This window comes from Lutra lutra, chromosome 17 (assembly GCF_902655055.1).
Source record: "Lutra lutra chromosome 17, mLutLut1.2, whole genome shotgun sequence".
In the NCBI taxonomy this organism is placed as follows: domain Eukaryota; kingdom Metazoa; phylum Chordata; class Mammalia; order Carnivora; family Mustelidae; genus Lutra; species Lutra lutra.
Window position 1 is genome coordinate 1707152 of NC_062294.1, and position 26593 is coordinate 1733744.

Below are 26593 nucleotides of genomic sequence, written 5' to 3' on the forward strand. Positions count from 1 at the left end.
CCCGGGCCCAGCAGAGGTGGCCCCCAGACCCGGTGGACTCAGCTGTGGCAACACGCAATCCCTTCTTCTGAATAAACACCCAGTTCTGCTCTTGGGCGGCGGGACGGCGCTGGGGGCCCAGCCAGAGATGGCCGCGCTCCTTTCCCTTGAGCGGATGTGCTGATATGGGGACACCGTGCCCAGGGGCCCCCGGTGTCCTGCGGCGGGGACAGGGGCCTGAGGGTATGGATGAGGACTGAGGCGCAGCGCCCCATGCTGACCCAGGTTCTGTCCCTGGGGCTGCCCCCAAGGTCCAGACCCCAGGAGGCCACTCTGAGTACAGACATCTCACGATGAGCCCGTGGGAAGCTGTGTAGGCAGAAGCGTGCCAGGGCCCGGCTGTGAGGATGGCCGCATGGCCTGTTGTCTGGGCAGCGAGCTGAGGGCGCTGGGCTGGGGCCCTGGGGCTGCGGGGCTCATGCTCCCCGTCTGCCTAGGACTTCGGGACCTACCACCTGGGCGTCATGTCCTGGATCATCCCCGTCTTCGTGGGCCTGTCCTGCTTCGGCTCTGTCAATGGGTCCCTCTTCACGTCCTCTCGGTGAGCCCCCACCCGGACCCACCTCATCCCCCGGGCCCTGGGGCGCAGGGGAGGCCACCGCACACCACCTTCTGACGTGCGCTCCGAGTCTCATTCTGGCACGTTTGAGGGTACAGAAACAAGGGAACCACGAACCCCCCTCTTCCCCAGGCCCCAGCTAGAGGTGACCCAGCCATGTCCTTCTGGACTCTTCCTTGCGTTCATTTCGAAACCCTGGCCAGCTGAGCCCCTCGAGGATGCTGGGAAGCCCCCGCAGGCAGCCCGGCGCTTGGTCATGGGCCCTCTCCACTCCCTGCCCTGCCCGGGGGTGTGGGAGGAGGAGGCTAAGCGCCCGCTCCTACGTCCACAGGCTGTTCTTCGTGGGAGCCAGGGAGGGCCACCTGCCCTCCATCCTCTCCATGATCCACCCCCAGCTCCTGACGCCCGTGCCGTCCCTCGTCTTCACGGTAAGTGGGCCGCGCCATCCGCGCCCTGTCCTCCGTCCGTCCGTCCAGCTCCGCGTGCTGTCCGCAGCCTGCACACTTGCCAACGTGGAGACATGAATAATTAGCACGAGTGTTTCTTCATGTCACGCTTCGTACATTTTTCTTTTTGAGTTTTTATTTCAAAAATTACGCATAGTAGTTGTGAACCAGAAGGCTTGGGAAACGGTGTGGAAGCGTGTGGGGCGGGGGTGTCGCAGCTAGCTGTGCGCAGGCCGCTCCCGGGAGCCCCACGCCGTGTCCGCGGGGAGGGGTGTCCGCAGGCGGGGAGGGGTGACCACAGGTGGGGAGGGGGGTGACCGCAGGCGGGCCGCGCGCTCCGCGTGTGCTCGTGTCCCAGCCCGGCCTTGCTCTGTTCGCAGTGCATCATGACGCTGCTGTACGCCTTCTCCAGAGACATCTTCTCTGTCATCAACTTCTTCAGCTTCTTCAACTGGCTCTGCGTGGCCCTGGCCATCGCCGGGATGCTATGGCTCCGCTACCGGAAGCCTGAGCTGGAGCGGCCCATCAAGGTGAGCGGCCCACCGGCCGGGGCTCTGCAGCCATGTGGCTCCGTGCCTAGTGGCCCGTGGCCAGGCAGGCTGCCATCCCCCGCTTCTCTCCACCAGTCAGGGGTGAGGGCACTCTCTCCAGAACACCCCGGAGAGGCCCGAGTCAGATCTCTGTGCACATGCTTCTGAGCTAGACAGGGGGCTAGTTCACGTTGTGGCCGTAACCGAGAACTCTGGGGCCGACCGCGCGCTTCCAGGTGCAGCGGTTCATCACTGAACAAATGAGACCGTACGTGCGCCCTAGAGCTACTGTTCCAAGGAGGGCAGAGCGATAAGTGAGACCCCCACATGCCAGGTTGGGGGGGTGCTGAGCGCCACAGGGCAGTGGGCCAGGTGAGGCCCCAACCAGCCTGGGAGGACGGGCCCCAGCGCGGGAGGGGAGACCAGCTGGGGTGCGGGTGGAGGTGCCTGCCCTGGCCGTGGCCGTCCCAGGAGAAAGCAGGGTGCTGGCCTTTGTCTGCTCAGGCCTCGGGTACAGCTTCCCAAGGGTGACCCTGTCTCTCCCAGGAGGGCAGCCATGAAGGCCCCGTGAGCACGTCAGCCATGGCCCAACCCTCTTGTCGTGGTCATTGGGCAGCCGCCGGCCAGCAGCTCCTGTCCCTTGTCCAGCTCGTGCTGGTGCATGGTCCTTGCAGTGGGCACCTGTCCATGAGCCTCCTCCTTGGCAGAGAGCCTAGCAGGGCCTGGGACGGGTTCTTATGGGGGGACACAGGCAACCTCAGTGCCTGGGATCAGCTCGGCCCTCGCTTGTGGTGGGGGGTGCTGCCCCACTGGGGCCAGGTGGCCAGGGTGGCATGCCCCGTGGACTGAGTGGGACCCTCGCTTGTCCCTCATGCTCTAGAGTTTCTTTCAGTGTGTAGAGGCTGACGTGTAGACAGCCTGGCAGAAGGCTCGGGGAGCAGACGTGGGCTGAGAGTCCCGGGAGCGGCTGCCAGCTGTGGGTGTGGCTGCAGCTCTGCGGCCTTGAATGCTGTGTGTGGGCCGCGTCCCCATAGGGCACAGACCACAGCCCACCTGCCCACAAAGGGCTCTCTGAGGAGGCGGGTACTGCTGTGGGATTCATGGGCAGCCACGGTCTTCCCAGAAGCACCGGGCCCCTCCCTTGGGTGACCGTGGGTCAGGGGCTGAGCCAGGCTTCCACCCTGTGATGGAACCAGGAGGCTGACCTTCCCTGACCTCGGGAAGCCTCAAGGGCGCGACGTGGCTGTGTCTGCGCTCCGTGAGCTCGGAGCAGTTCCTGTGTGGCTCTGCACTGAGGGTGGGTGGAGCTCCCCATTGCCGACTCAGAAAACCGTGCAGGTCGGAGCCAGTGGAGGCTAAGGCCAGAACATGCCCCAGAGGTCAGAGCTGCTCTGAGCTCGGCCGCGACCCAGCGGCGCAGGAGTGACTCAGAGCGGGGCATGCAGGGGGTGCCCGGGGGTGGGGGTCCCAAGGGAAAAGACACCTCCAGCGAGGGTGTGCATTCGGCAGGGTGGATGGGACTCGGGGCAGCAGGCAGTGGGGGGTGTGGGGTGGGAGGCAGGGGCACAGGCGGCTGGTGTCAGGGCCTGCTCCGTCCCCATCCAGGTGAACCTGGCCCTCCCGGTGTTCTTCATCCTGGCCTGCCTCTTCCTGATCGCGGTCTCCTTCTGGAAGACCCCCGTGGAGTGTGGCATCGGCTTCACCATAATCCTCAGCGGCCTCCCTGTCTACTTCTTCGGGGTCTGGTGGAAGAACAAGCCCAAGTGGCTTGTCCATGGCATCTGTGAGTGTCTCTGCACCCCAGGGCCCCAGGGCTGGCCTCAGCTCCCCCAGCCCCCCGCCCCCACCCCAGACCCCAGAGCAGGACCGTCTGCAGCTCTGGTCTAACCCCCCCGTCCAGGAGCAGAGGAGCTCCCACTGGGCCAGGGTCAGCCAGGGGCGGTGAGGGGTGTGTGAGGCCCTGGCTTTGGGGCCAGCAGTGAGGTGTTCTCGGGGTGCTATGGCATGCTTGGCGGTGGCGTCCGGCCCACGTATCGCAGGGATTAGGCGGTCAGCGCGGCGCCCGCTAATCTCAGAACAAGGGATTCCCGGGGACGGGGCTGCGTTGGCCGAGTCATGAAATCCCACCAGCTTAAGCACAGCCGGCTGACCTAGAAAGGCAGAGAAGGACAGTGTGGGACCCCGGGATGCCGTCCTGGGCTCCCTTCACCAGCCAAGCTCAGGCCCGTGACTGAAATCACGTCGAATGTGGCGGGCTTCGGGAAAGTCAGGGCGTCCGCAGGCCTGGGCCCTAGTCACCCCGGGCCAGGCGGCCGTTCTGCGTTCTGTCTGGCACCGCCTGCTGGTCATTTGGTGAAGCTTTGCTTCCGGCCCAGCCCATTGGCTCCCTGTCAGTCATCTTCCAGAACACGCCACCCCAGGGGCCTAGAGCAGGAGCACCCCATCCAGAAATGAGTGCTTGCAGAGGCCGCGGGCAGTGGGTGTTGGCTGGGCCCCTGGACAGGCCAGCCTGCGAGTGGCGATCACCCCAAGGAGGCCGTGCCCACCCCCTCCACCCCAGTGTGGCTCCCAGGAGCCCCGGGCTCGGACCTGGGCTGAGGCGCCTCGCACAGCATTCTCCGCCTCTCTTTGGGCTGGCGCTCACTAGGAGGTTCCGGAAGGAACTCAGGGTCTCCGGCTGCTCGTGCAGCTGTGGGAGGTGTGGCCACGGGGGACGAGGTGAGCTGCAGCCCATGCCGCCCGCGCCCAGTGGTGTCCCCGAGCTAACTCACGTGTCCCCCTGCCTCGCAGTCTCCACTACAGTCCTCTGCCAGAAGCTCATGCAGGTGGTGCCCCAGGAGACGTAAGCCAGAAGGACCTAGAAGCTGCCGGAAAGAAAACGCACGAAGATGGTATTGGAGCATCTCACCCCTTGAACAGCGACTCCGGTCCCATCATCCAGGCAGCTCAGCTGAGCGCCCCATGCCGTCCCTCCACCGGGTCGGGGGCTGGGGCCCCAGTGCAGACTGGTACGACTTTAGTCCCAGAAAGCGAACTTTTGTCTTCACTTCCACGAGCGTAGCACCAAGAAGAGGCCGGGCCCCTGACCCACCACAGGCTGTCCGCTGGGGCCTTCTCCTTTCAGCCTTTGTTTATTTGTATTAATTTTTTAACTTAAATTTGGGGTCAAGTTGACACCACTAAGATGATTATTTTCTAAAGAAATGAAGGGGAATAGTGAGAGTTTTGCCCTCTGCCCCCTGCAGCTTGACTTGCCTGCGAGGGCCCTGGGCGTGTGGGGGGGTGCGGTGCCCGGCCCAGCACAGGCTTCCAGGAAGGGGGGATCCTGAGTCCGCAGCACTCCAGGCCCAGGAGCAGAGCCACCGAGACTCAGGCCTCACTGTGCGGACCTCCGAGTTGCACTGACAGACGGCAGCCCAGACCGCAGCTTGGCTCTCTTTTGTTGTTGTTGTTGTAGATGTAGTGACTTCAGCAAAAACTAATCTCGGGACTTAGTCTCTTTGCCTTAAAGATCCAAGGGTGGATCCCTCCCCGACCCCCAGAAGAGAGAAGAGAAGGTCACTAGAACAGCTGCCTTCCGAGAGTAAGCCTAGCCCCGGCTCAGCGGAAGGCAGGTTCCTGCACCTGCTGCTGCTGGTGGGGGCCCCGGGCAGAGGTCACGGGCGCCCGGACAATCCCGAGCTCCCACCCGTGTGCGCCACCTGGGACGGCAGAGCAGGGCCAGCATCTGGGCTAGACCCAGTCACCCAGGGCACCCTGGGCTTCCCGCTCCGTACGTCCTCCCTGGACACCCACGTGAGCTGAGGCACAACACGGGATGACCCTGGGCTGTTCCATATCCGGTACCGGGACTGAACGAGAGGTTTTCTGGGCAAAGACTTGCCCTGGAAATCTAGAAGTGGCCAGGCAGGAACGGCAGACACCACGATGGGGAATGCTGAAGGGCTCCCTAGCCGGCTAGTCCCTCAAGACAGTCTCCTCCCAAGGCCTGAAGAACCAACCCCAGGAAGGCTCCTGCAGCTGGCTGGGGCTCCTGGCGCGGGAGCCCCCCACTCCCCCCCTGCATGGCCCTTCCCAGGCCAGACTCCACTGCTGCGAAGCTGGGGCTGCTGTCGCTGCACCTGCTCCCGGGGCTGCCCTGCCTCCTTGGGCTTTTGTCTTTGTGGTGCCCATGGTGCTTTCCAGGGGTGGCCGCTGGGGCCAGTGCGGGCTGTAGCCCAAGATGCCGCTTCAGCCCCCTAGGGCCGCGAGAGCTTGGCGTGGTCAGCCTGCCGCCATCTGTCTGGGCTCCAGGACCCAGAGCAGCCTGAGGCGCCCGGGAGGCTGAGAAGTCAGCCTGTTGTCCACCTGTCCTGCTTTGTGCCCGAGCACAGTGCTGGCTCTGGGCGGGGTGCAGGGAGCCCATGGGGGCCTTCCCGGGGTGGCCTGCAGGTGGGTGTGGGGAATCGGGGCATGGTTGCCCCTGCCCCTGGGGGACCCGCCTGCCCTCAGACACCAGGCGGTGCTTCCACGGCGGCCTTGGGCCGAGGCAGAAACTCCACTCCTCCTGTCCCCTTTCTACTGACAGGCGTCCGGGCACCTGTATCTGTCCAGCTTCGTTTTCTTTCCTTGTAAAGCAAACCCTGCCGTAAGCAGCAAGTGTTTGTCCGTGGTCCTGCTGTTTTCTCCTGTCCTGATGTGTCACTAACTTAAAGGATGCTGCGGCACCTTGTGTATCTCTCTGTGGGGCTGAGGACCACCCCTGCTGCACGGTGTTCCCGCTGTCCTGGCGGCCACGTCAGCCCGGCCGGGACGCCTGCTGCAGATCGGCGTGTGTGGCTAACGTCTCTTTTCCCGTCGGTGGCTAACCTCTTGTACTTGGTGGGGAGTTCTAGAGATTTTGTGTGTGGGGTTTTTCGTTGGTTTTTGAAGAAAAACGATCAGAATCTTAAGTTCTGCTTGTGGTTTCCTGTGTCCTTTGTTCGGCGCCAGACCCTGGGTGCGGGGATGACCCTGGGTGCGGGGGTGACCCTGGGTGTTGTCCCCGTGGGGGTGGCCGATCGGGCACCTGTTGGCACACCTTGTTCATTCGCAGACGTGGCCGGCAGCATGGGAGGGCCCACCACAGTGGCCGCAGCCCCCTGGCTTGGGACGGGCAGTGAAGGCCAGGAAGGAGGCCGGGGGACGCTGAGCCAGAGTTCGGAGGGGCTGTTGCGGTCGAAATGGGGGAGAGTATGGCCTCCGTCCTGCAGGCGGTTGTGGCTACTGCCACTCTGACACCGGGAGGGCAGGGGAGGCTCTAGCTTGGGGCCAGGAGGGAGGCCGAGCCCCGGAGCAGAGCAGGACAGGGCCACGGCACTCTCCACGGACCCACGGACAACACACTGTGGGTGTTGTTCTGAGCATCAACTTTGGAACAGGGCCTCGAGGACAGGCAGGCAAGGGTCTGCCAAGGTCGAAAGGGCTTCGTGGGGTGGCCACGGCCAGAACCTTGGGACTGCAGGTCTGGGTGCCCAGTGAAGGGTTTCTGCCCCATTCCTTAGACGGGCTTGGCGAGGGGAGTGCGACCCGATCCAACCCAAGAACACCAGGGCCTCCTGACCCCGTGTGGGCAGGGTTGCCCAGAGCTGCTGACCCTGCCGGATGCCCTCCCACCCTGCCCCGGGAGGCCAGGTGCCCACAATGGTCCATACGCCACACACACACACCCACACAATCACTGTGCCCCGCCATCTGCTCCAGGGAGCCCCGCTAAACTCAGCTCATGATGCGTCCAGGACCGCACAGAAATCCCACATCCCTTGCCAAGGGAGCAGGTGGGAAACCTGTGGCTCTGGCCCCAGCCCGGAGACAGCTGTCCTTCCACTGAAGGATGGTTCTCAAGCCAACCCACCACAATGGACCCCACTCTTCCTCTGAGGGGTGGGGAGAGGGACGTGGGGGCAGGGAGACCAGAGGGCAAGGGTTGGAGCAGGGAGAGAGGTCCACGGGGTGGGGGGAGTCCTACTAAGCATCCCCTCCACGCTGGACTTCCTATGGGCCCCCAATTCCTGGGAAATCCTGCTGGCTTGCCAAATTCTCCAGGTGCTTGTATGGAGAGCTGGCGAGGGGATTCGGGGGGTCAGACCTGCCTCAGCGAGATGGTTACCCATGCCTGTGGAATTGACCGGAACCACTGTGGGTGTAGGGTTTCTGCAGGCTGTGGAAATAGGGGTCCGGCGAGGGAAATGGGGATTCTGAGCCAAGTTGGAGGAGATGGGGTGACCTCAGGACCAGGTGTGAGAGCTTGGGAACCTCGGGGTGTCCCCAGGACCCCAGGGAGGGAGTGTGTGCCTGCATCCAGACAAGACCCTTTCTGAGCATCCCAAATACAGGACCCTTCTGTGGGCTCGAGTCCTGCAAATCCTTGCCCTGCCCCACAACACCCCCAGGGAACAGGCTCCAGAGACGGCGACGGCGGGTGCAGCACCCATGAAAGCGGGCGGACCCTGCCCCCCGCATGCACACGGGTTGTCCGCACCAGCGGTGTGGCTGGGGACCCAGGCGCCCTCCCGCTGCAGAGCAAAGGCTCTGAATTCCCACATGCCAAGCACACAAGTGCTGCTCTCTGCGCTACCTGGGGTCCAGTTCAGGCAAGACCCAGAAGCTTCTCTCTCCGCCGGAGGGTGACTTCCTGCCACCAGCAGGAGCCGGCCGTGTGATTAAAGTCAGGTTTGCAGCACACACGCCTGCAGCGCCCGGCTGACCGGGTCAGTCACAGAACAAGCCTCTACCCATTCCCCCGTCCAGGTCAGAGAGGGCACAGAAGGCTCCAGAAGCTCCCTCTCCCTCAGCAGCCTCTGCAGTGTCTGGAGCATGGCACGTGGTCCCAGGGAGGCTCGTCCCCCCCCGAGGAGGGCTCGGGGCCCAGAGTCAAGGTGTGGGTCCATCCCTGCCCACATGTGGTCCCACCCGACCCTCCCGGGGGAGGTCACCTTCTGAAGCCCTTTGACAGCCTCCCGCTTGAGGTGGGGAAAGCGGCATGTGGACGTCGCCGACCCCGAGGTCAGCCGGGCCCACTGCCCGTCCTCATGAGCCGCTCAGACTGTTAACAACCAGGCAGCTGACTTCAGGTGTCCGGGAGCACTTGCCTGGCCTTCCCGGAGGGCCCAGCTTAGTCCCCCCGGGCAGCCAGGGCAGTGGGAGGGTGTTCCTGGACAGGCGGCCGCCCCGTCCCATTCCTCTTGCTGTGGCGACCTCTCTCCAGGCTGCAGGTCCGTCTGTATGGAAGACTTGGCCTCATTCTCAGGGATCCACCGTTGGGGGTAGGGGACTGCATCCAGACTCCTTCCATTGAAGTGGCTGCTGTTTGATTTCTGGGCCCCACTCAGTCTTGGCGGATGGCAGCGATCCCACACGGAGGGATTTGTTACATAAAACCCACGTCCTGACTGAGGAGGGAGAGACTGTAATTGGAAGGCCTGCGCTGTTGCAGTTGGGACTGTGAGCTTCCCGGTACCCAGGGGACAGGCCGGGGCTTCTCTTCTGGAGGGCAGTCACGTGGGGCCCGGGCAGAGCAGGTGTCCCCACACCTGCAGGCCGTCCGCTGGCTCGTCCTGAGGAGGATCAGGGTCAGGGTCTGAGAGGAGGCCCAACCACAGTCTGGTTAAGGAGTTTCGTCCGCTGGATCGGTGGGGTCAGTACTGCCGAGACACAGAGGGAGTTTGGGGACCTGTGTCCGGCCCATGGGGCTGCGGAGTCCCCCGCGCCATGAGCGTTCAGGGCTGAACTGAGAGGCACACACCCCGCAGGGGAGCAGCAGGCGGGAATCCACAGAAGCTGGCGTGGGGCAGCTCCAAGCACACAGGGGTGGGCGGTGCAGCTGGGGCGGCCGACTGTGGGGACAAGTGTGTCCTCACCTCGACCGTGGTGCTGGCAGCACGACCCCGGTGAGTGTGCCAGGAACCACTGAAACGGGCTCTTCACGTGGTGAATGGTACAGCCTGTGAACAGCACGTCGCCGCGTGGGACAGGCAGCCCAGGGAACAGCGACACCAGTTTGATTGAAAAGGTGGAACCAGGGACGCCAGGTGGCTCAGCCAGCGGAGCATCTGCCTTTGGCTCAGGTCATGATCCCAGCGGGACGGAGCCGCACCTCAGTCTCCCTGCTCAGTGGAGAGCCTGCTCCTCCCTTTCCCACTCCCCCTGCCTGTGTCCCCTCTCTCTCAAATAAATGAAATAAAATCTTAAAAAGAAAGAAAGAAAGAAAAGGTGGAAAGAGTGTACAAATACATTTCCCCGAGGTCGGAAGATCTCTGGGAGAATCTGCGGGAATCAGCCAGCCGGGGGAACCTCCAGGTAGGGAACCGGAGGGGCTGGGCGTGCGGCAGGAAAAGGGATTGTCGCCTGCGCCCTTTTGCTCCTTGTGGGACTTGAATCACACGGACGATTCACCCGTTCACACAAACAATACTTTTTGAATGAGCTTTTACAAATCAAGAGGCTCTCTGGGACGTAGACACTGCTCTGTGTAGTGATCTGGGGGGTGCAAATTCATGGGCTGTGAAGGGTTGACCCTTTGTACACAGTGCCCTGGACGTGTGGCTGCCTGGGCTCGGCCTTGGTCTCACTGCGTCTGCTTGATGTACCCGCAGACCACGGGATCCGCACCCCCGCCTGTGAGGACGGGGCGCTGTCATCCCTTCCTCTCCAGCCCTGGCCACGAACTCCTCGTTCCTCAGAAGCTAGGGGCTTCTGGGGCCTGGGAGGTGGGGTACAAGGGACTCGCTTATGTTGACAGACCCCCAGGCTGGTGGGAAACAGAGCCAGGATTCAGCCCTTCGCAGGTCCTGGGAGTCACCTGTGCATTGAACCTTTCTCCCGCTTTCCGAGGCTTGGCTCCTCCCCCAGCAAACCCACTCTCCTCGAGGCTGCACCTCTGCTTCCAACCTGATGAGGCCTCCTTGGAGGGGTGGGGAGGGTCGGGACCTCTCGGGGACCTTGCTACGGCCCAGGAGAGGGTCATGGGGCCCCGGCTGGGATGACCTCCAGGCTTCACACCCGTAGGCCCCAGCTTGCCGTCCCGGGCGGTCACCCCGGGCCGATGCCTCCGCCTTCTCCCCGAGTGGCTGTCAGCCCTGACTGGACTTGCTTCTGGCGGCCTGACTCATCGCGATTTGACACGCGTCGGAGGAGGACAAAGATGGCTCCAGGAACTGGCTGCCTCCCCAGGCTACCATGGTCAGAAGCACAAACTCGGAAAGTCAGAGAGCTGCACCCAGACTGTTTCATGGATGGAGACACTGAGGCAGCTGGCCAGAGAGAGCGTGTGACAGCCGGAGGCCCTCGGTCTGGTGAGCGTGTGACCTCGGCTGGGAGTCAGTCCTCTCCGCCCAGCGTGACGCTCCCACCGCTTCCGCTCACGGCATCTTCCGGAACAGCTGCTGGACGCAAATGTGAGCAACTCGGGGGTCCCCAGGTGTGGATGGAAAGCAGGTTCGCAGCCCTCTCCCCGTCTCTCTTCCCGGGATTCCGGGGTCCTTACGGCCTCTGCAGAAGGAGGCAGAGCACACCGGGGGCCACTGACGAGGGACGGTGATGAGGTCAGCGGCGGGCTCTCACGGGCACCTCCCAGGGTCCAGAGAGAAAGAGCTAGAAAGTGCACTTGCCTGTGGAAGGCCGGAAGGAGGGGAGCCGCCCCACGCCGCCCCCCCCGGATGCTCTTGGGAAGGGAAGGGGGAGGCCACACCAACCACCGCGTGGGGTCTTTCAGGCGGGGGAAACGTCCAGAGTGGACTCACGGGGGACAACTGTGTGAGCTCTTACAAAAGGAGGCCATCCGACCTCTAGGGCCAGACCGGGGTTTTCTGTGGGGGGCGGGGCGGGTCTGGGGTGGGATTTGTTAGATCGGCGGGTCCCAGCCGTGAGGTAGGGTTAGGTAGGGCGGAGGCGTTCAGGACGCTGGTTTCACGAGTCCCGGTTCCCGAAAGTCAGGAAGACCAGCAGCTGGAAGACCAGGGGCTGGTGAGTTACTGTCAGTCCATCTGCGGGGTGTGGGGTGCCTGGGGGGAGGCCACAGCTCCTGTCCTGTGCCCTGTTTGCTCCTCACTTCTACCCTCGCCTCCGTGAACACCGGGAAGGTGCCGGAAGCAAACACGAGAGGTGCAGGATAAAGCACTTTACTGCCTCTGACACGGAGACCCGACTCCTCGAATGCTCCCAGGGCCTCGCACATCGGCCACCTGCCCACTTATCTAAATGTTGCCAGACGACCTCCCCGCTCTGCATTCCAGCCCATGATGGCCTTCTCTCATTGCTGCATTGTTCTGTGCCTGGGGCGCACCTCAGGGCCTTTGCACGCACCGTTTCCACACTAAGCTGCTCTTCCCTGCCTCCTGCCTGCTAAGTCCTGCTCTCCTCCTACCCATGCGCCTCCAAGGCTCACTGCGGCTGCTCCCCGGATGCAGGGCCTTCTCTCCTCCCCTCCAGCTTTACTGGGTTGTTGGGAATTGGCTTTTGGCTTCTTTTCATTGCTCACGTGTAAGAACATGTTAGATCCTGGAGATTCCTGGAGACGCTTAGATGAAAGCTATAGAATGGGGTAGGCAGTCCTCCCGGGATCTGTGAGGGTCCTGGCCCACCGCTGTCCTGCTACGCAGCTTTGAGCACGTGGCCCCCTCTCCGAGGCTCAGTTTCCCCAGCCGTGATCTCCTAGGTGGTGAGGGTTAAGACAAGTGGTCTCTGCCTCATCCTTCCTCCCCCTTCCCTTCTAGGACATTCTGAGGGCCGCTGACAGGGTGGCCACTTCCCAGGCCTGCTTCGGGAGCCGAGAGCACGTGGTGCGGGGAGAACTCTGAGGGAGAGACAGAGCAGCCGCTGGGGAAGCCTCCCTGCCCGGGCACATGACTGAGCACGGCAGGAGCAAGAGGCCGATCCGCACACAGGGCAGGGCCCAGAGGGGCAGGAGGGGTGCGGAGGGCGGTCAGCAGGGGCACCCCTCCCTCTGGACACAGGGGACAGTGGAGACTGGCTGAGCTGCCGGATGCCGCAGGTCCCTGAAGCCAGGGCTCCTAGTGTGTCTTCGAGCATGAGAGCCCGGCCCAGGACGCTGCGCTAGGAGCCTTCACCACGGCTGTGGAAGCCCCCGCGTGTCCGGGACTGCACAGGGATGACAGGGCTGGTGCCTGGCTGGGCTCGGCCTGCTGGAGTGGATGCTGCCCGGCATGGCCCAGATGTCCTGCGGGGACTGGGTGTCCCCTTCCCAGGGGGGTTGCAGACCGCCCTCACCAGACACCTGGGCTCGCCCTTGGCCCAGGGTCCGCTTGCTTCTTTGCAGACCGCTGGCGTCCGCAGGTGGCCGGACATGCTCGGAGGCCCCTCCGCCCCACCTGGGGTGACTCCTGCAGCCATCCCAGCCCCGAGCTCCTATGGGGTCGGCTGCAACCCCTATCATGACCGTGTGCAGCTCAGCATCCCCCTCTGCCCAGCGGAACCCCCCCCAGCAAGCCCTCCCCTCACATCCCCGTGTCAGAGGCTGCCTCCTGGGAACCCACGCACAAGGGGCCACGCGGGCCAGGGTCACCACGGCGGGAGAAGGGGGAGTCAGTGCGATCCGTCCCTGTACTCTGTTCTCTGCTACGCTAGAACACTGGTACGCTCTGTGCGCAGGAGAAGCCCGAGAAAGCCAGGGAATCGGGATGAAATGGGGTGCCTGATACCACCCCGGGCATAGCAACGGCGCCAAGATTCCCGGCCTCTCAGACACCAGAGCCGGCGTCCCGCTTCCTTGCCTCGTTGCAGCCTGTTGCCTCCTGGTTCCTCTCTTGGGCTCCAGAGAAACCCGGCCTCGCCCACCCAACGCGGGAGCTCAGGCCCATCCCTGGGACCCCGCAGAGGACAGAGCTCGTTCCTGTGGACATCCCGACAGTCCTCCTGCACGGCCTGCGGCCCAGGCCACGGTCGGCGTCGTAACTCTTCTAAGCGGGTGTAAACACTCTAGCCCAACAACCTGGACAGCCTTAGCCCAGCTCTGTACGTATTTTTAGAGCTCTGCCAGCAACAAAACCCCATTTGGATGAATGTCCCCTGGGTCCCCGAGTTTCCTGACCCCTGCCCTGTCCCACTCTGCTTTCTGTCCTTGCATTCGGCCAAGAGGACAAGCGGTGTCAGGTATCGGCAGCGGCCCTGGTTTCCATACCGTGCTTTGGGAGGGTGTGTAAACGAGTTCAAGCCTCCAGACATGTTTAGTCAGTGTTTGCTCGCGCCTGTGAATCAGCAGTCCCGTCTCTGGGTGTGCGTGTACCCCAGGGCGTGTGCGCAACTGTTTGCAGCCATTCCGGTCCCAGTGGCCCAAAGTGGGAACTGCCCACGAGACCATGAATCCCAGAAAGGAGACATTGTGGTCACGCACTGGGACGATGAGCATTGGTGAGGGTTGATGGGCTGTAGCTAAGCACGGCCATGTGGAGTGCCACAAACCCACAACCCGGGAGAGAAATCTTCAGCGAGAGCTGCCCGCTGCGCTATCCTATTCCCAGGGGCAGAGTTAGGGCGTCTGCGTGGCAGGTGGTGGCGGTGTCAGGTGTCAGGGTCCTGGGGCCGCTATAACATATCAGCCCAGGGAGGGGCTTCAGCAACAGGTGTTTATCCCCTCGATGTCCTGCAGGCGGGAGCATCTGCAGGGCCGGACTCCCTGCCAAGGCCCCAGGGAAGGGACCTTCCTACCTCTTCCAGCTCCCGGGGGCTCCAGGCATCCCTAGGCAGTGGCCACGTCCCTCCATCTCTGCCTCTGTCTTCCCGGGGCCTCTCCTCTGTTCAAATCTCCCTGGCCTTGGGGGGCGTTGGATCTATGGCCCACCCAACCCCAGCAGGACCTCAGTGTATCTTAGTCATGTGTGCGAAGACCCGTTTCCAAATAAGGCCACGTTCTGTGGTTGCAGGTGGGGGCTGCCCTTCCCCCCGACACCAGTGTGGAGGACGGCTACGACAGGGGAGCTCCCGGGGGCTCCCGATAGCAGGTGCCAGTCCGGCTCTGGTTCCACAGCCATGACCTTTCGGATCCCGTCCAGCTGTGCGTGCCGAGGGGGCTCAGAGGGGACAGCGGGTGCGCTACGCTCCAACGGCGCATTCGCAGTGAAGGAGAGGGTGGCGGGAAACCTCATTCCACAGAGCGGCACCCCATCGTCACTGCTGCTGTAACAAGGGAGCCCGAAACTCGTGGCTTAGACAGAAATTTCCTATCTTGCGGTCCCGGTGGCCGGATGTCTGACATGGGGCTGACAGGACTAACATCAGGGCACGCGCAGGGCGGGCTCCTTCTGGAAGCCCTGGGTGTGGTCCGTCTCTTCGCCTCCCAGCTTCTAGAAGCCTCCGGCGTTCCTTGTCTTACAGCCCATCTTCCAAACGCAGAGTGGGCAGCATGGCCCCGTGGCTCCTGTGTGACATCCTGCTTCCCTCCTAGAAGGACCTGTGCGGACACTGGGCCCGCGTGGACACCTCAGGACCATCTCCCCATCTCAGGGTCCTGACCTTAATCACACCCGTAACGTCCCCTTTGCTCTGTACCCTGCCCCGGGCTCCGGGGACTAGGGCCCGGCTGTCTTGGGTTAGGGTTATTCTGCCCACCTTTCCCTACCTTGGGGTCTCTGAGAGGGGGGGAGTCTGGACAGGCGAGCTGCGCCTTAGCCGCCCCTGGCTGGGTCTGGGAGGTAAAGCTGTGTCACCCCAGGGGAGACTGAAAGGGCGGGGCCCCAGCGGCTCTAAGAGGGGGAGGCAGGATGGCTCTGGATGGCTTGCTACGGAACGGATTCAAACGTCACGGCCGGGAGCTCTGGGAGGTGTCTGGACCGTGTAGGGCAGGGAGGGTGGGTGCTGGTCAAGGTCCGGATGGTGGGCGCTGGGTCCCTGCCGCTCCTTCTCTTCAGGCTCCAGGGAAATGGGACGTGACCGCTGGGCCGTCAGTGTCCCACCCCACGGCCCTCTGTGGCCGGCCTTCCGTGGACAGCATCGTCAGTCCTCAGCCGGCCCCCGCCGGGGCTCCCCAGATGGGGCAGAGGGACATCAGGGGCAGTGTCAGCCCCCCAAGATGGACACGGACGACGCTGTAAGTTCGGATTCAAGCCACTAGGAAGTGTTGAAACTCTCCCTCAGAGGAGATGGGCAGATAGGCGATGTTTGAGGTGAAGGCGAGAACGTTCAGTGTGTTCTGCTTGTCAACAGCTCCCTTTACTGGAACAGGAACTTGGACTCATCCTGACCCAGGATGTGTGGCCTGCCCCTCGGCACAGCGGTGGGTGAAGGTGACCTGCTTGAAAATGTCAGCCAGTGAATCCAGTACGAGCAGCTCTGCTTGGACTGGGAGGCTGAGGAAGTCACACAGGGTTTCCCCACATGCCCCGGCCCTGCAGGGCAGCCTCGACCACAGGAGAGACCGTCCTGCCAGGAGCTGCCTCCAGGATTGTCCTACGCGGTCAGGCCCGTCGCAAGGACAGCAGAAGAAGCTTTGTTTGCTCTCCGTGGGGGAAGCATAGAGGCCCCGTTGGTCTACACACCCAGTCCTGCTGGAACGAGGGACCACGCACACGGCACTCAGCCCAGACCCGTCCTCGCCTGGGTCCCGCAAGACAGGTCTGAGGTCGAGGTGTCCCCAGGACTGCCACGGCCCCTCAGGACGCTGGGTCGGTGGTCTCAACTGTTCACTGGGGAGCGCGCTGTCAGGCGTGAGCCCTGCAAGCCCGTGTGGTTGTGGGGTGTGGGGCAGCCTCCGTTGACCTGTGGGGCCCGGCCCTCGCCTCCTTTCCACATGGCTGCCTCTTTCCAGCGGGGATAATGCTTCTGTCCGGCCGGAGGATTAAGGGAGCGCCTGTGATCCGCAGGAGGCAGCAGGCAGCGACTCCACCAAAACCAGAGAGAGTTGTAGGCGCCCGTGAGTCAGTAGGGAGCAGCTGATTCCAGACACGTCCCCCTCTCGGCCGGAGATGTGCTGACCCCTGCCCGGGGCTCTTCCGTACCCGCCACCGCACACAGGAGAGCCTGGGAGGTGGCGAAGACGGCCTGGGCCCGGGGCTCTCCCCCACGACCCCGGGGCCTGGGCAGGTGGGAGGCGGGAGCGTTTTCTGCACAACAGAGCCCTGGGCGTTGGGGACTCCCTCTCCCCTGGTGGGGGGCACCGCCCACGTCCTCCTTCCCCCCAGCTCCCACCGTTCTTGTCTGAGGAAGGGGTCGGGGCATCTGCTGGCCAGAGTCTCAGCCTCACGCCTGCCGTGCCCTGGGCTCAGCCTCACGCACGGAGCCATCCCTGTCCCTTCTTCCCCAGTTTCTTTTACAAATATACGTACATAGTTTTAAAGGTTCCTTTTAACTGAACTATAAGTGACACAGCACTTTAAAGGGTCCGGCTCCGCAGTACTTAGGAGACTCACCCCCGTGTGCCCCCCACTCTACCCGCTGCCCGAGAGGTTCCCTCCCTCCCCGCCAGCCCGGAGCTGGGACCATCGCGGCCTCCCCTCCCCCCGCGATCGAGCGTCTGTTTCCACGGAATCGCCTGTTCCAGACACGTCCTCCATGTGGAATCACATCCTCAGTGGCCTTCTGCAACCAGCTTCCGTGACCGAATGACACGTGGTCCGAGCGGGTCCACGCGGTGGGTCGTAGAGGGGTTCCCTGCCCCTCCTGCCCCCTGGCTATGCCCCAACCCACTGCGCGGAGCCGCCGCGCGGACGTGTGTGCCGCGGGCACTCCGGGGCCGGTTCGAACACGAAGGTTCCTCTCCTCGGGGCTCGCGCCGGGGAGCGGAGCCGGTGGGTCCCCGGCGTTCCCTGTGGTCTGACTGACGATCTGGCTCGCGGGGCCAGGTCCCCAGCTGCTCCCTCGAGACCCCGCGGCGGGGAGGGGACATCTCTCACACACGGCCAGGCCGCAGGGGGCAGGGTGTCCCTGACACACAGATCCGGGCCTCGGAGGCGATCCCCGGAGGTGCATCAGGGTCCATAGACCGTGTGTGGACTGGCGCTGAGGGGTCTCTCCAGAACCTCCCGCCCCTGTGAGTCCCACTTCGCCGCCAGTCGGTTTCCATCACCTCCTGACACTCATGCTGTCCTCCGTCTCCGCGGCCCGGCGTTCCCTTCCTTCCATGAACAGCCAGACCCGCGACCCTCTAATGTGGCGTTTCTCCTTATGTTTACGGCTGGTTTTCCCATTAAGTGAGTCCATTTTAGGAAAAGCGGTAAAAGGACAGCGATGGGGAGTCCGCGGGGTGGCCGAGGTTTGAGACACCTGCAGGGCCCAGGAAGTGAAGACGTGGGCCCTACTTCCAACCACGCATCGTCTTAGTTCTGTCTCCCTTTCCTTCTTCCTTGAAAATGACTCTCGGTGGAGCCCAGGCTTGATGACTCTGGACACATGCCCTTGGGGACCTCACACCCCATTGTGATGGAAAACGTTACTACAGAGTTTTACCTGGGGGGCTCCGTCAGGTAAGCGTCTGACTCTTGCTTTCTGCTCAGGTCATGATCTCGGGGCTGTGAGATCGAGCCCCGCATGGGGATATGCGCTGTGCAGGGGTCTCCCTCTCCCTCTGCTCTTCCCCCCACCCCTCGGGTCAATAAATACATCTTTTAAAAAAGGTTTTTTTGGGGCGCCTGGGTGGCTCAGTGGGTTAAAGCCATGATCCCAGGGTCCAGGGATCGAGCCCCACATCGGGCTCTCTGCTCAGCCAGGAACCTGCTTCCTCCTCTCTCTCTCTCTGCCTGCCTCTCTGCCTACTTGTGATCTCTGTCAAATGAATAAATAAAATCTAAAAAAAAAAAAAAAAAAAGGTTTTTTGGAAAACAAATTCCTGGTCACACCTGCAGGATTCTGGTCTCACAAGGCTTGGGCAGAGTCCCAGGGCCCACAGTTTAAGGGGTTCCCAGAAGGGTACCGTGGAGAAGCCGGTTGGGAGGTTCTGGTTTGGGGTCGGGATCTGAAGTCCCAAGCAGGGACTCGTTCCTGGGTCCCGTCCCTCCCCCATCCCATGCCGTGTTATCTTCTGCCCCAAGCCCCTCGAGTGTGGGTCCTTGGACAGGTGGGGACTATGACGTCACAGTCTGTGGGACCGGAGCCCGTGCGGTGCCGTTTCTTGAGCGGGTGCACCTGCCTTAGGAGCTGGGCCGTCCTCTGATGAGGCACAGAGGCTGCGGCAGGGACAGCTGGGGCTGACCACGCCACCGCCAAAACTATTCCCCACCCCACAGTACTTCCAATTGTCATTTAAAAGTGGGGGATTTCGCATTAAAAAATGACAACAAATTTCTGACTTCTCTCTTTAAAAGAAAACTCAGCAGTCTAGCAGTTTTGGGCTCCTGGTCCCCTGGAGCGGCCCAGCAGTGGCCCAGGTTCTTGGCGGACCTGGGCGCTGAACCATGGCCTCCCCCTGCCCCTCCCACTCCCCCTCTTCTAGGTCTGGCCCCTGGAACCCTTTGAGATGGCAACTCCTGCCCGTCTAACCACCTTCCCCGAGGAAAAGCTATCCGCAGAAGGCCACCAGATCGCGGAAACCCTGGTTTGCACGGGGTCCAGTGAGCGTCTCTCTGTGCCCGGGGCGAGCAGCACAGAGGCTGTGGGAGCAAAAGGCCTGGAGAGAAACAGCGGAGAGACGGAACGGATTAGCTGCCTCCGTGCAGGACAGTTTGCCAGGTGGGTCTGGGATCAGGTTGGAACAACAGAGCCTCACTGCACCCCTCCCGGTGCCAAGGGCACACAGAAGCCACAGATGAGATGCTCCTTTTCTCTCTGATCCTGGGGCTGTGGACGTGTGGGGCCAGATCATGCTTTGTGGATGTGTGTGCTGGGGGCCGTGCGTGCTGGGGGCCGGGTGTGACTTGAAGCGCATGAGCAGCCTCTGGCCCGGCCCCGCGGGACGCCAAGGGCGCCCCTCCCCAAGCTGTCCCCAGACGCGGCCGAGCATCCCTGCTTGGAACTAAGGCCCCATGCCACTCAGGGCCCCAGCCCGCCAGGGTCAGCCCCAGGGGAGCCCCTCTGCCCTCCCTGCCAGGTCCCGGTGTGTGAATTCTGTGAATTCTCTCTCTAGCACCGTGACCCTTTCCAGAACCCTGCTGCCTCCCATGGACGTGCAGATGCTGCACCTCACTCCCGGCGCCCCTGCCCTGGGCCCTGCCTGTGCTTCCTCCGGGGGCAGGGGGTGGGGGTACGTGACTCCCAGACCCAGGTGAGGACAGGCAAGTGTCAGAGTAAGGGCGGCAAGGAGCATCTGGCCCGACCACAATGGCAGCCTCTGGTGACGCAAGTGCCCATCTGGGCAGAGAAGGCCTCGGGCTGTGTTGGGAAAGAAACCCCAGGGGCGCTTTCCTTCCCGCGCATCCGCGAGCCGGCAGCCAGGTGGAGGCTCCAGCAGCCCGTCCGTCCTCCCCCCACGCCTCGTGCAAAAGGGTGGCTGATGCAAGAGGCCCCCCTGGAGTGGCCTGTTCCCCAGAACTGCTGCTCGGGCTGGGGGGAGCGGGACGCAAAGGACAAGTCGACGAGTCGATGGCTCAGAAGGCGGAGGCAGCTGCCAACATGTGGCCGACAGTTAGAGACAGAGGGGCTGTGCCGGGGCTCTGCCGACGGGGAACTAGAAAGGGACCAACGCTGTGGGCACGGATGGCAGGAAGGAAAAGGAGCACCACACACGACCTCCCCAGCCAGAGACTGCGCGCGCCCGGGGGGGCGGGGGGGGCGGGGCCGGGAGGAGGGGCGACAGCCTGAGGAGGCCCGAAATAGCACGGCCAGTCTTTGGCGGGACCCAGCACTAGGGTTCCTGCCCGGGAACCCCGGGGAGGCTCTGAGGCCCCGCAGCTGCTGCCACAGGGGCCGGCGTGCCGGGGAGGGTGGCCTGGGAGCTGTTTGCTCAGCCCCTGCCTCCTAGCTCTCCGCTGAGTGGGCACCTGGGGGCCGGAGCACAGGAAGTGGCCTCCCTGTGGTCTCTGCCTGGAGGAGGAGGGGACAGTGACAAGGAGGAGGGGACAGTGACACACAGGAGTCAGGCAGCCATGCCCTTCATCTTGGAGTCACCACACTTGGGGCCAGAGGTCCTCCACGGCGGGGCTGTCCCTTGCGTCGTAGGTTGCCCAGCAGATGCCAGGGCACTCACTTCTCCCCATATTGACAGATGTCACCAAACATCCCCAAGTGTCCCCTGGAGGCACCTTCAACCCTGAGTGAGTGCCAGCCCCAGGGCCCTGAGTGGAGCAAATCCCCAGAAACAGTCCTTCTGTCCTCTGCCCAGCTGAAAGTCCGGTCCCTCCTGTCCCAGCTCTGACATCCGCCAGCCACACCCACCTCTCCCAGTCCCTTGACCCTCTTGGCCCTGGGCTCTTCGGAGGCTGGCCAACCCCTGCCCCCGCTTCTGGTACCCTCTCCTGGGTTGGGCTCCTGGGAAGGACCCCTGCCAACGTGTCCACAGGAGCAGGGAAGCCCCCCGAGCCTCGTCAGACGTGAAGACAGAATCTCCAAGTGGCGGGTGTCACCTGGTCCCCTCAGAGGTCTGCCGGGAGGCCCTCCGACGAGGGGAGAAGCACCTGCTTGGGCGTCTGGGACAAACGGAGAGACTCACTGCGGAGGAGAGGGTGGTGTCGCGGCAGCAGGTTCTAAGCGGCGGCTCCCGTGGGAGGCTTGGGCACGAGCCACGCATCCCCCTTGTCACAGCGGGGTGGGGGAGGCAGGTTTGTGCAGGACATAGGGCCAGTGCAACGGGGCTCCGCCCGGGGGAGAGAGCTGAGCGCTCCAGCATGGCAGGGGCCCTGGGGTCAGGAGCTGCGAGTCGTGAAGATGAACATGGCAGGGAGGGAGGTTCCAGCTGAGCAGAGGACCGGAGAGTCAACATGGCAGATCTGGCCAAACCGACGTGGCCAGGCTCGCGCTAGCTCCGGGCTCCCGGGGACGGGCCTCTGCAGAGGCCTAGTTGGGAAAGGGTGCAGAGGAGCCTACGAGACCCGGGTCAAGGAGCCTTCATCACAGACTGGGACGTTGTGTTGGTAATTTCTTATTATCCTCCAGGAGGGACTGGGGGTGTGGAGAGGCCTGGTGCCTTGCCAAGTCCCCAGCGCAGGGTCGGGCAGGTGTCAGAGACCAGCACGGCCACATGGGGCCCAGACGATGACCCTGACATGTGGGAGTCTGGTGAGGGAGCGTGAGGCATGGTTCCCCTTTTCTGCAGCACGTGCTGCCCCCATCGGACCCCGAAGACATGGGGTAAAGGGGACAACTGTCTCTGGGGCAGTGCCTTTCTGAGGCCCTTACTTTTGGGGGATTTTTGAATCAGAGGAAGGATGGAAGCTTTCTCATGTACTGTTCAAGCCAGCTTGCTTTCCCTTTAATCCCACGCCGGCGGGGTCTCGGGGGACAGGCAGCCCCCAACAGGCTGCTGAGGAACTAGTCACCAAGATGAAGGTCGTGGCGCTGGCAAGGCCAGGAGCCGGGACCGCCCAGGTTAGGATCGCCCTGAGATTCCCGCGGCTGTGGGAGGGGCTGCCTGGTAGTGCTCCCAGGGACATGCAGCCCCACCCGCAGGAAGGGCCCCAACACGTCTTTCTCTGGCCTCCTTGTCCCTCCAGCATCAGCCTCCGGGCTCCCGCGGTAGCGTCCCCATTGGTCAAATCCAGCCAGCAGCCAGAGGGCAACAAAGTGGGGAGCTGGCCATCCAGAGCAGCCTTGGGGTGCAGGACGGGGGACACGTGGGGGGGCACGGCAGAGGGAGGCCCTGGAGGGGCCCCGGGCGGCGGCTTGGGTGCTTTCAGGCCCGGGCAGAGCAGGCTGGATTATGATGGTAGGTGGCTCCAGGCAGGCTGGGGTCATAGCGGAAGAGGTGGGAGAGGCCCATCCGCTTCCAGCAGAGCCAGCCAAGGATTAGAGGGGCGGGGGTGGGTGCTCTGTTCCGGATCAGGGCCCTGTGATCATCCCCAGCAGCGGACTTCAAAAGGGCTCTTGTCAGGTGAGCTCTTGTCAGGTTGCTCCCGCTAGACAAGCAACGACTAGAGACCGAACCCGGGAGGTGGGGTCAAGACCCGATCCCAGAGCCTTGCTGGCACCTACCCGGCACCTCGTCTGAGCTCTCCTGGCACCTGGACCTGCTTCTATCAGAGCATTCCTCCAGGTCCCTACTTGGCTGAGCTCCCCAGTAGCCAAAATTGGCCGGCTGGGGGAGGGGGCCCACTGCGACTGAGCGATGAACACAAGGTTGCTGTGAGGAGGAATAGCGGCGGATCACGCGTCTGAAACAGACACTTCCTACCTCCTCCTGTTGGTAGTGAGGCCTCTGCACAGGGCTGCCACGTACAGTTGCACAGTTTGTACACTGCACAAAGGCACATGGCACTGGCCCATGCTCCATGTGCACCCTGTGTACTCGCCTAGGCCTCCTCCAGCTTGAAGACGGGGCATCTGCTTCTTTGCACAGAATCCCATCCAATAGCTGAGACATCCACTGTGCCCACCCAGAGGGAATACTTTTGAACAGTGTGTCCCCCGCCAAGAGGGGAAGACTTTTTTTCCATTCTCGCCAAACCACCTGCTCCACCAGTCGCTAGGCAACAAGTCAGCCAAAAGTTAGTGTCTTAAGACAATTCATTATGAGGCTCATGGCTCTGGAGAGTTGGATTCAACTGGACGGATCCTGAAGAGGTCTCACAGGCAGCCGGGGTCAGAGGACAGCTAGATCTAGAGTTCAGGTCAGGGACTCTTGGTCCCCATGTCTGGCCCCTAGGCTGGAATGGCTGGAGCTTCGAGGGCCGGTCAGGCACGTCTCTGTCCATGTGGCCTTTCCATGGGACTGACGTGGGGAGAGCCTCAGCCTGCCAGTTTCTCCGTGGTTCTTCGGTGGGAATTCTAGGCTCCGGGAAGGACTGTTCCGAGAGACCAGAAGGGGAAGCTGCCAGCCTCCCGAGGCCTGGCCCGAAGCTGGCAGAGCATCGGAGTTGTGGGCCGCACCCCTGGATACGAAGAGCCCCAAAGCCTCTGTCCAGCCATTTCAGTCCACAACAGTAGCCCAAGGCAGGACCTCGGACCTGGAGCTGGAAGGACCCCCAAAATGAGTAAAACCCCCTCCTGCTTTCTGGGAGCACCCCCCAGCCTTGTTGGGCAGCTGAGTGAAGCACACCATGGGCAGGGCTTGGTGACCCATGAAGGGGACCCCAAGGAAAGTGAAGCGTATGTCCTATCTCTAGGCTTTCCACATCCGCATGGTCAGCTGGGAGGGACTGAACCTCACACCTTCCCATGTGTCAAGGGCATGGATCAGGAGCTGCCTCCCGTGTGCAGAGTGTAGTGGAGGCTTTGCAGCAGACAAGTCCGGAGACTTAGGGAGCCACTCGGAGGGTCAGCCTTCGGTTCTCTTCAGGCTTTCACCTGATTAGATGACGCCCACCATCATTACAGAGCACAGTTTGCGTTGCTCAGTCTACCGATTTTAACATTAATCTCACCCAAAACTCTCTTCACAGAAATGCTCAGAATAACGTTTGACCACCTATCAGGGCACCCTGTGAGCCAGCCACGTTGACACATAAAATATATCACACACCTCCGGGCCCCCCCAGGCCTGTGGTCACCTCCCTCCACTCTCTGCCTCTGTTCTCCCATGACCTCTCCCTGTGTCCCTACATCCCAGTTCTCCCTCTCCTGTCACCTTCAAGGAGATTCAACATTGATTTTTGTAAACTAATCACATCTGCAAAGATCTTATTTCCAAATAAGGTCATATCCATAGGGCGCAGGAGTTAGGACTTAGACATATCTTTCTGGGGGGTCGCTTTTCAACTCGCCGCTTCACACTGGATGAACATGGCCCTAAAGCCAACCACAGCTGTCTTTGTTTTCTTTTTTTTTTTTTTTTGTTTTTTTTAAAATTTATTTATTTATTTATTTGACAGAGATCGCAAGAGGCAGAGAGGCAGGAAGAGAGTGGGGGGGAAGCAGGCTCCCCGCTGAGCAGAGAGCCTGATCGGGACTCGGTCCCAGGACCCTGAGATCATGACCCGAGCTGATGGCAGAGGCTTAACTCCCTGAGCCCCCCAGGTGCCCTTCCACTGCTGTCTTTGTATGAAGACACGTGAAGACACAGAGAGAAGCCCATGCGAAGGCAAGCAGAGCTGGGCATGAAGCTGCCACAGGCCAAGGAACATCAGGGACTGCTGGCCACCACAGGGTTGAGAGGAGAGCCTCCCAGAGCCTTCGGAGGGAGCATAGCCCCACCAGCACATTGATTTTGGACGACTGGCTTCCAGAGCTGTGAGACAATAGATTTCTGTGTTTCGCCCCCTTGCCCTCCACACACACTTTGTGGCAGTTTGTTATCATGGCCCCAGGACACTTGCACACCCTGTTGGTTCCTATCTCTAATACACTGAAGCAAGGCACCCACCTGTTTGTCCTACATTTTCCTTGCCATTGGTTTCTGTCTTGATTTATCATGAAATCAGGCTACTAGGAAAGTAGCTACAAAGTCCCCTCTGTCCCCCCGATAGGGTCACATAACCACAGAGTCCTCCTGGGAATCAGAACCGGGTGACCCTGCTGCCCTCACTGTCTGTCCCTCAGCTCACAGGGGCTACAGTGCTCTTTCTCTAAAGGGTGGGTCTCTTCCAGTCACTGCCCTGCTTATACCCACCAGCAGCTCCTGTGGTGCTTAGAACAAAATCCAGACGCCTCCCGGTGCTCACAACCCCAGAGGAGGGGGGCCCTGTCTCTCCACCCAGCCTCCCCCACCCCAAGGCAGCCCTAACACCCTCAGCACTCCGCCCCTCCTCCAGAGTGTTCCCGCCGTCCCATGGAGGAAGCTTTCCTGCATACCGCGCTGTCCTGTTTAATTCATTCACACACTTGTCATTGTCCAAACCCGTCCGTGATTCCGTTCACTTGTCTCCCGTCCGTGTCACCTCCAGAAGCAGAGTTCCCCAGCCGAGGTCCGGGGACCCCTGAGCAGGCCTAGCGCACGGTGGGCACTCAAGGATATTTGTTAAACGCCGAGGCATTCCGGGTGACGCCAAGGAGTTAAAGCCAGCCCTGTCGTCTGTTTCTTGGCACGGGCTCGTCGTCCAGTTCCCGGCCAGGGATTCAGACACACAAAGCGCTCTTGGCCCGGGCTGGGGAGACAGAGGGCACAGTGTTGTGGCAGAGACGCCCGAGTCCCTGGGCTCTGGGCCCCCATTGTGTCCCTTGAGCAGATGAACTTCCTGCGACTGTGAGGAAGCGGCCGCGGATCAGGGAGCTGGGCTCCGCTGCGGGCCCTTCTCCACCCGTGGTCTGGGAGCTCTGCTTCTGCCACACCCCACTTCCAAATCCCAGTCTGGCCTTGGCTTTCGGCCACGGGGAGCAGTATTCGTTGGCAGGAAGCCTCAGCCTGGCTGGGCTGTGGGACCACAAGATAAACGATGCCCCGAATCTTGGCAGGAGGGCATGGACTGTTCCTTCTGGGCCGGAGAGCCTCGGGGAACGAGGAAGGTGCTGACACAGGGACCAGCACAGCCAAGCCCGGGGGGCAAGAAGCACAGCGGCGTCTTGGCCCATTCGCCGGCCTGCGCCGCGCAGCGGGGTCCTCTGCGGGGTGCTGGCATGGTTGTTAATGACAGAGATCCGCAATGATCTCCGGAGGATGAGAGCATTGCATGATTTTGCCCAGGGCTGGAAAGATGCATCCACTCGCCAAGTAGAAAGAAGGCCAATGGAGCAAGAGTCTTTTCCGGATGAATAAAAAAGGTGAGCCTGAGGTGTGTTCGTTTCCATTTGCTGCCCCAGGGAGGAGCCCTCTGAAGACCCCGGAGACCCCAAAGACCAAAGCAAAGAGCCAAAAGCAAACACTCGAGGCGGGGGGCAGTGGTCCACTCTATGGGGAAGGGTCCAGGGTGTCCACAGGGTCACACAGAACTTCTGCAACCACAGCCATGGGATGGGGCTGCGGTGGGGCGTGGACCCTCTGGAGCCTCCCCACCCACAACACCCTTCCCGGCGCCCGTGCCGAGCCACAGTTTGCCGGGCAAATTTCTGCACATTTGTGAAGCCGGTGTTTGTATCAGGCGACGTACAGTCCAACC

General features: G+C 62.2%; 1 protein-coding gene across 1 annotated transcript in view; it reads left to right on the forward strand.

Annotated features, from left to right (window-relative positions):
* The window catches only part of SLC7A5 (solute carrier family 7 member 5), a 31664-nt gene extending 25151 nt beyond the window's left edge, over window positions 1-6513 (forward strand). Inside the window, exons 6-10 of the mRNA XM_047712466.1 lie at window positions 477-580; window positions 930-1026; window positions 1425-1574; window positions 3180-3357; window positions 4365-6513. Of these exons, the coding sequence (XP_047568422.1) occupies window positions 477-580; window positions 930-1026; window positions 1425-1574; window positions 3180-3357; window positions 4365-4420 (585 nt within the window). The 3' untranslated portion in view covers window positions 4421-6513. The remainder of the gene's footprint in view (window positions 1-476; window positions 581-929; window positions 1027-1424; window positions 1575-3179; window positions 3358-4364) is intronic.
* Window positions 6514-26593: the final 20080 nt, after the last annotated feature.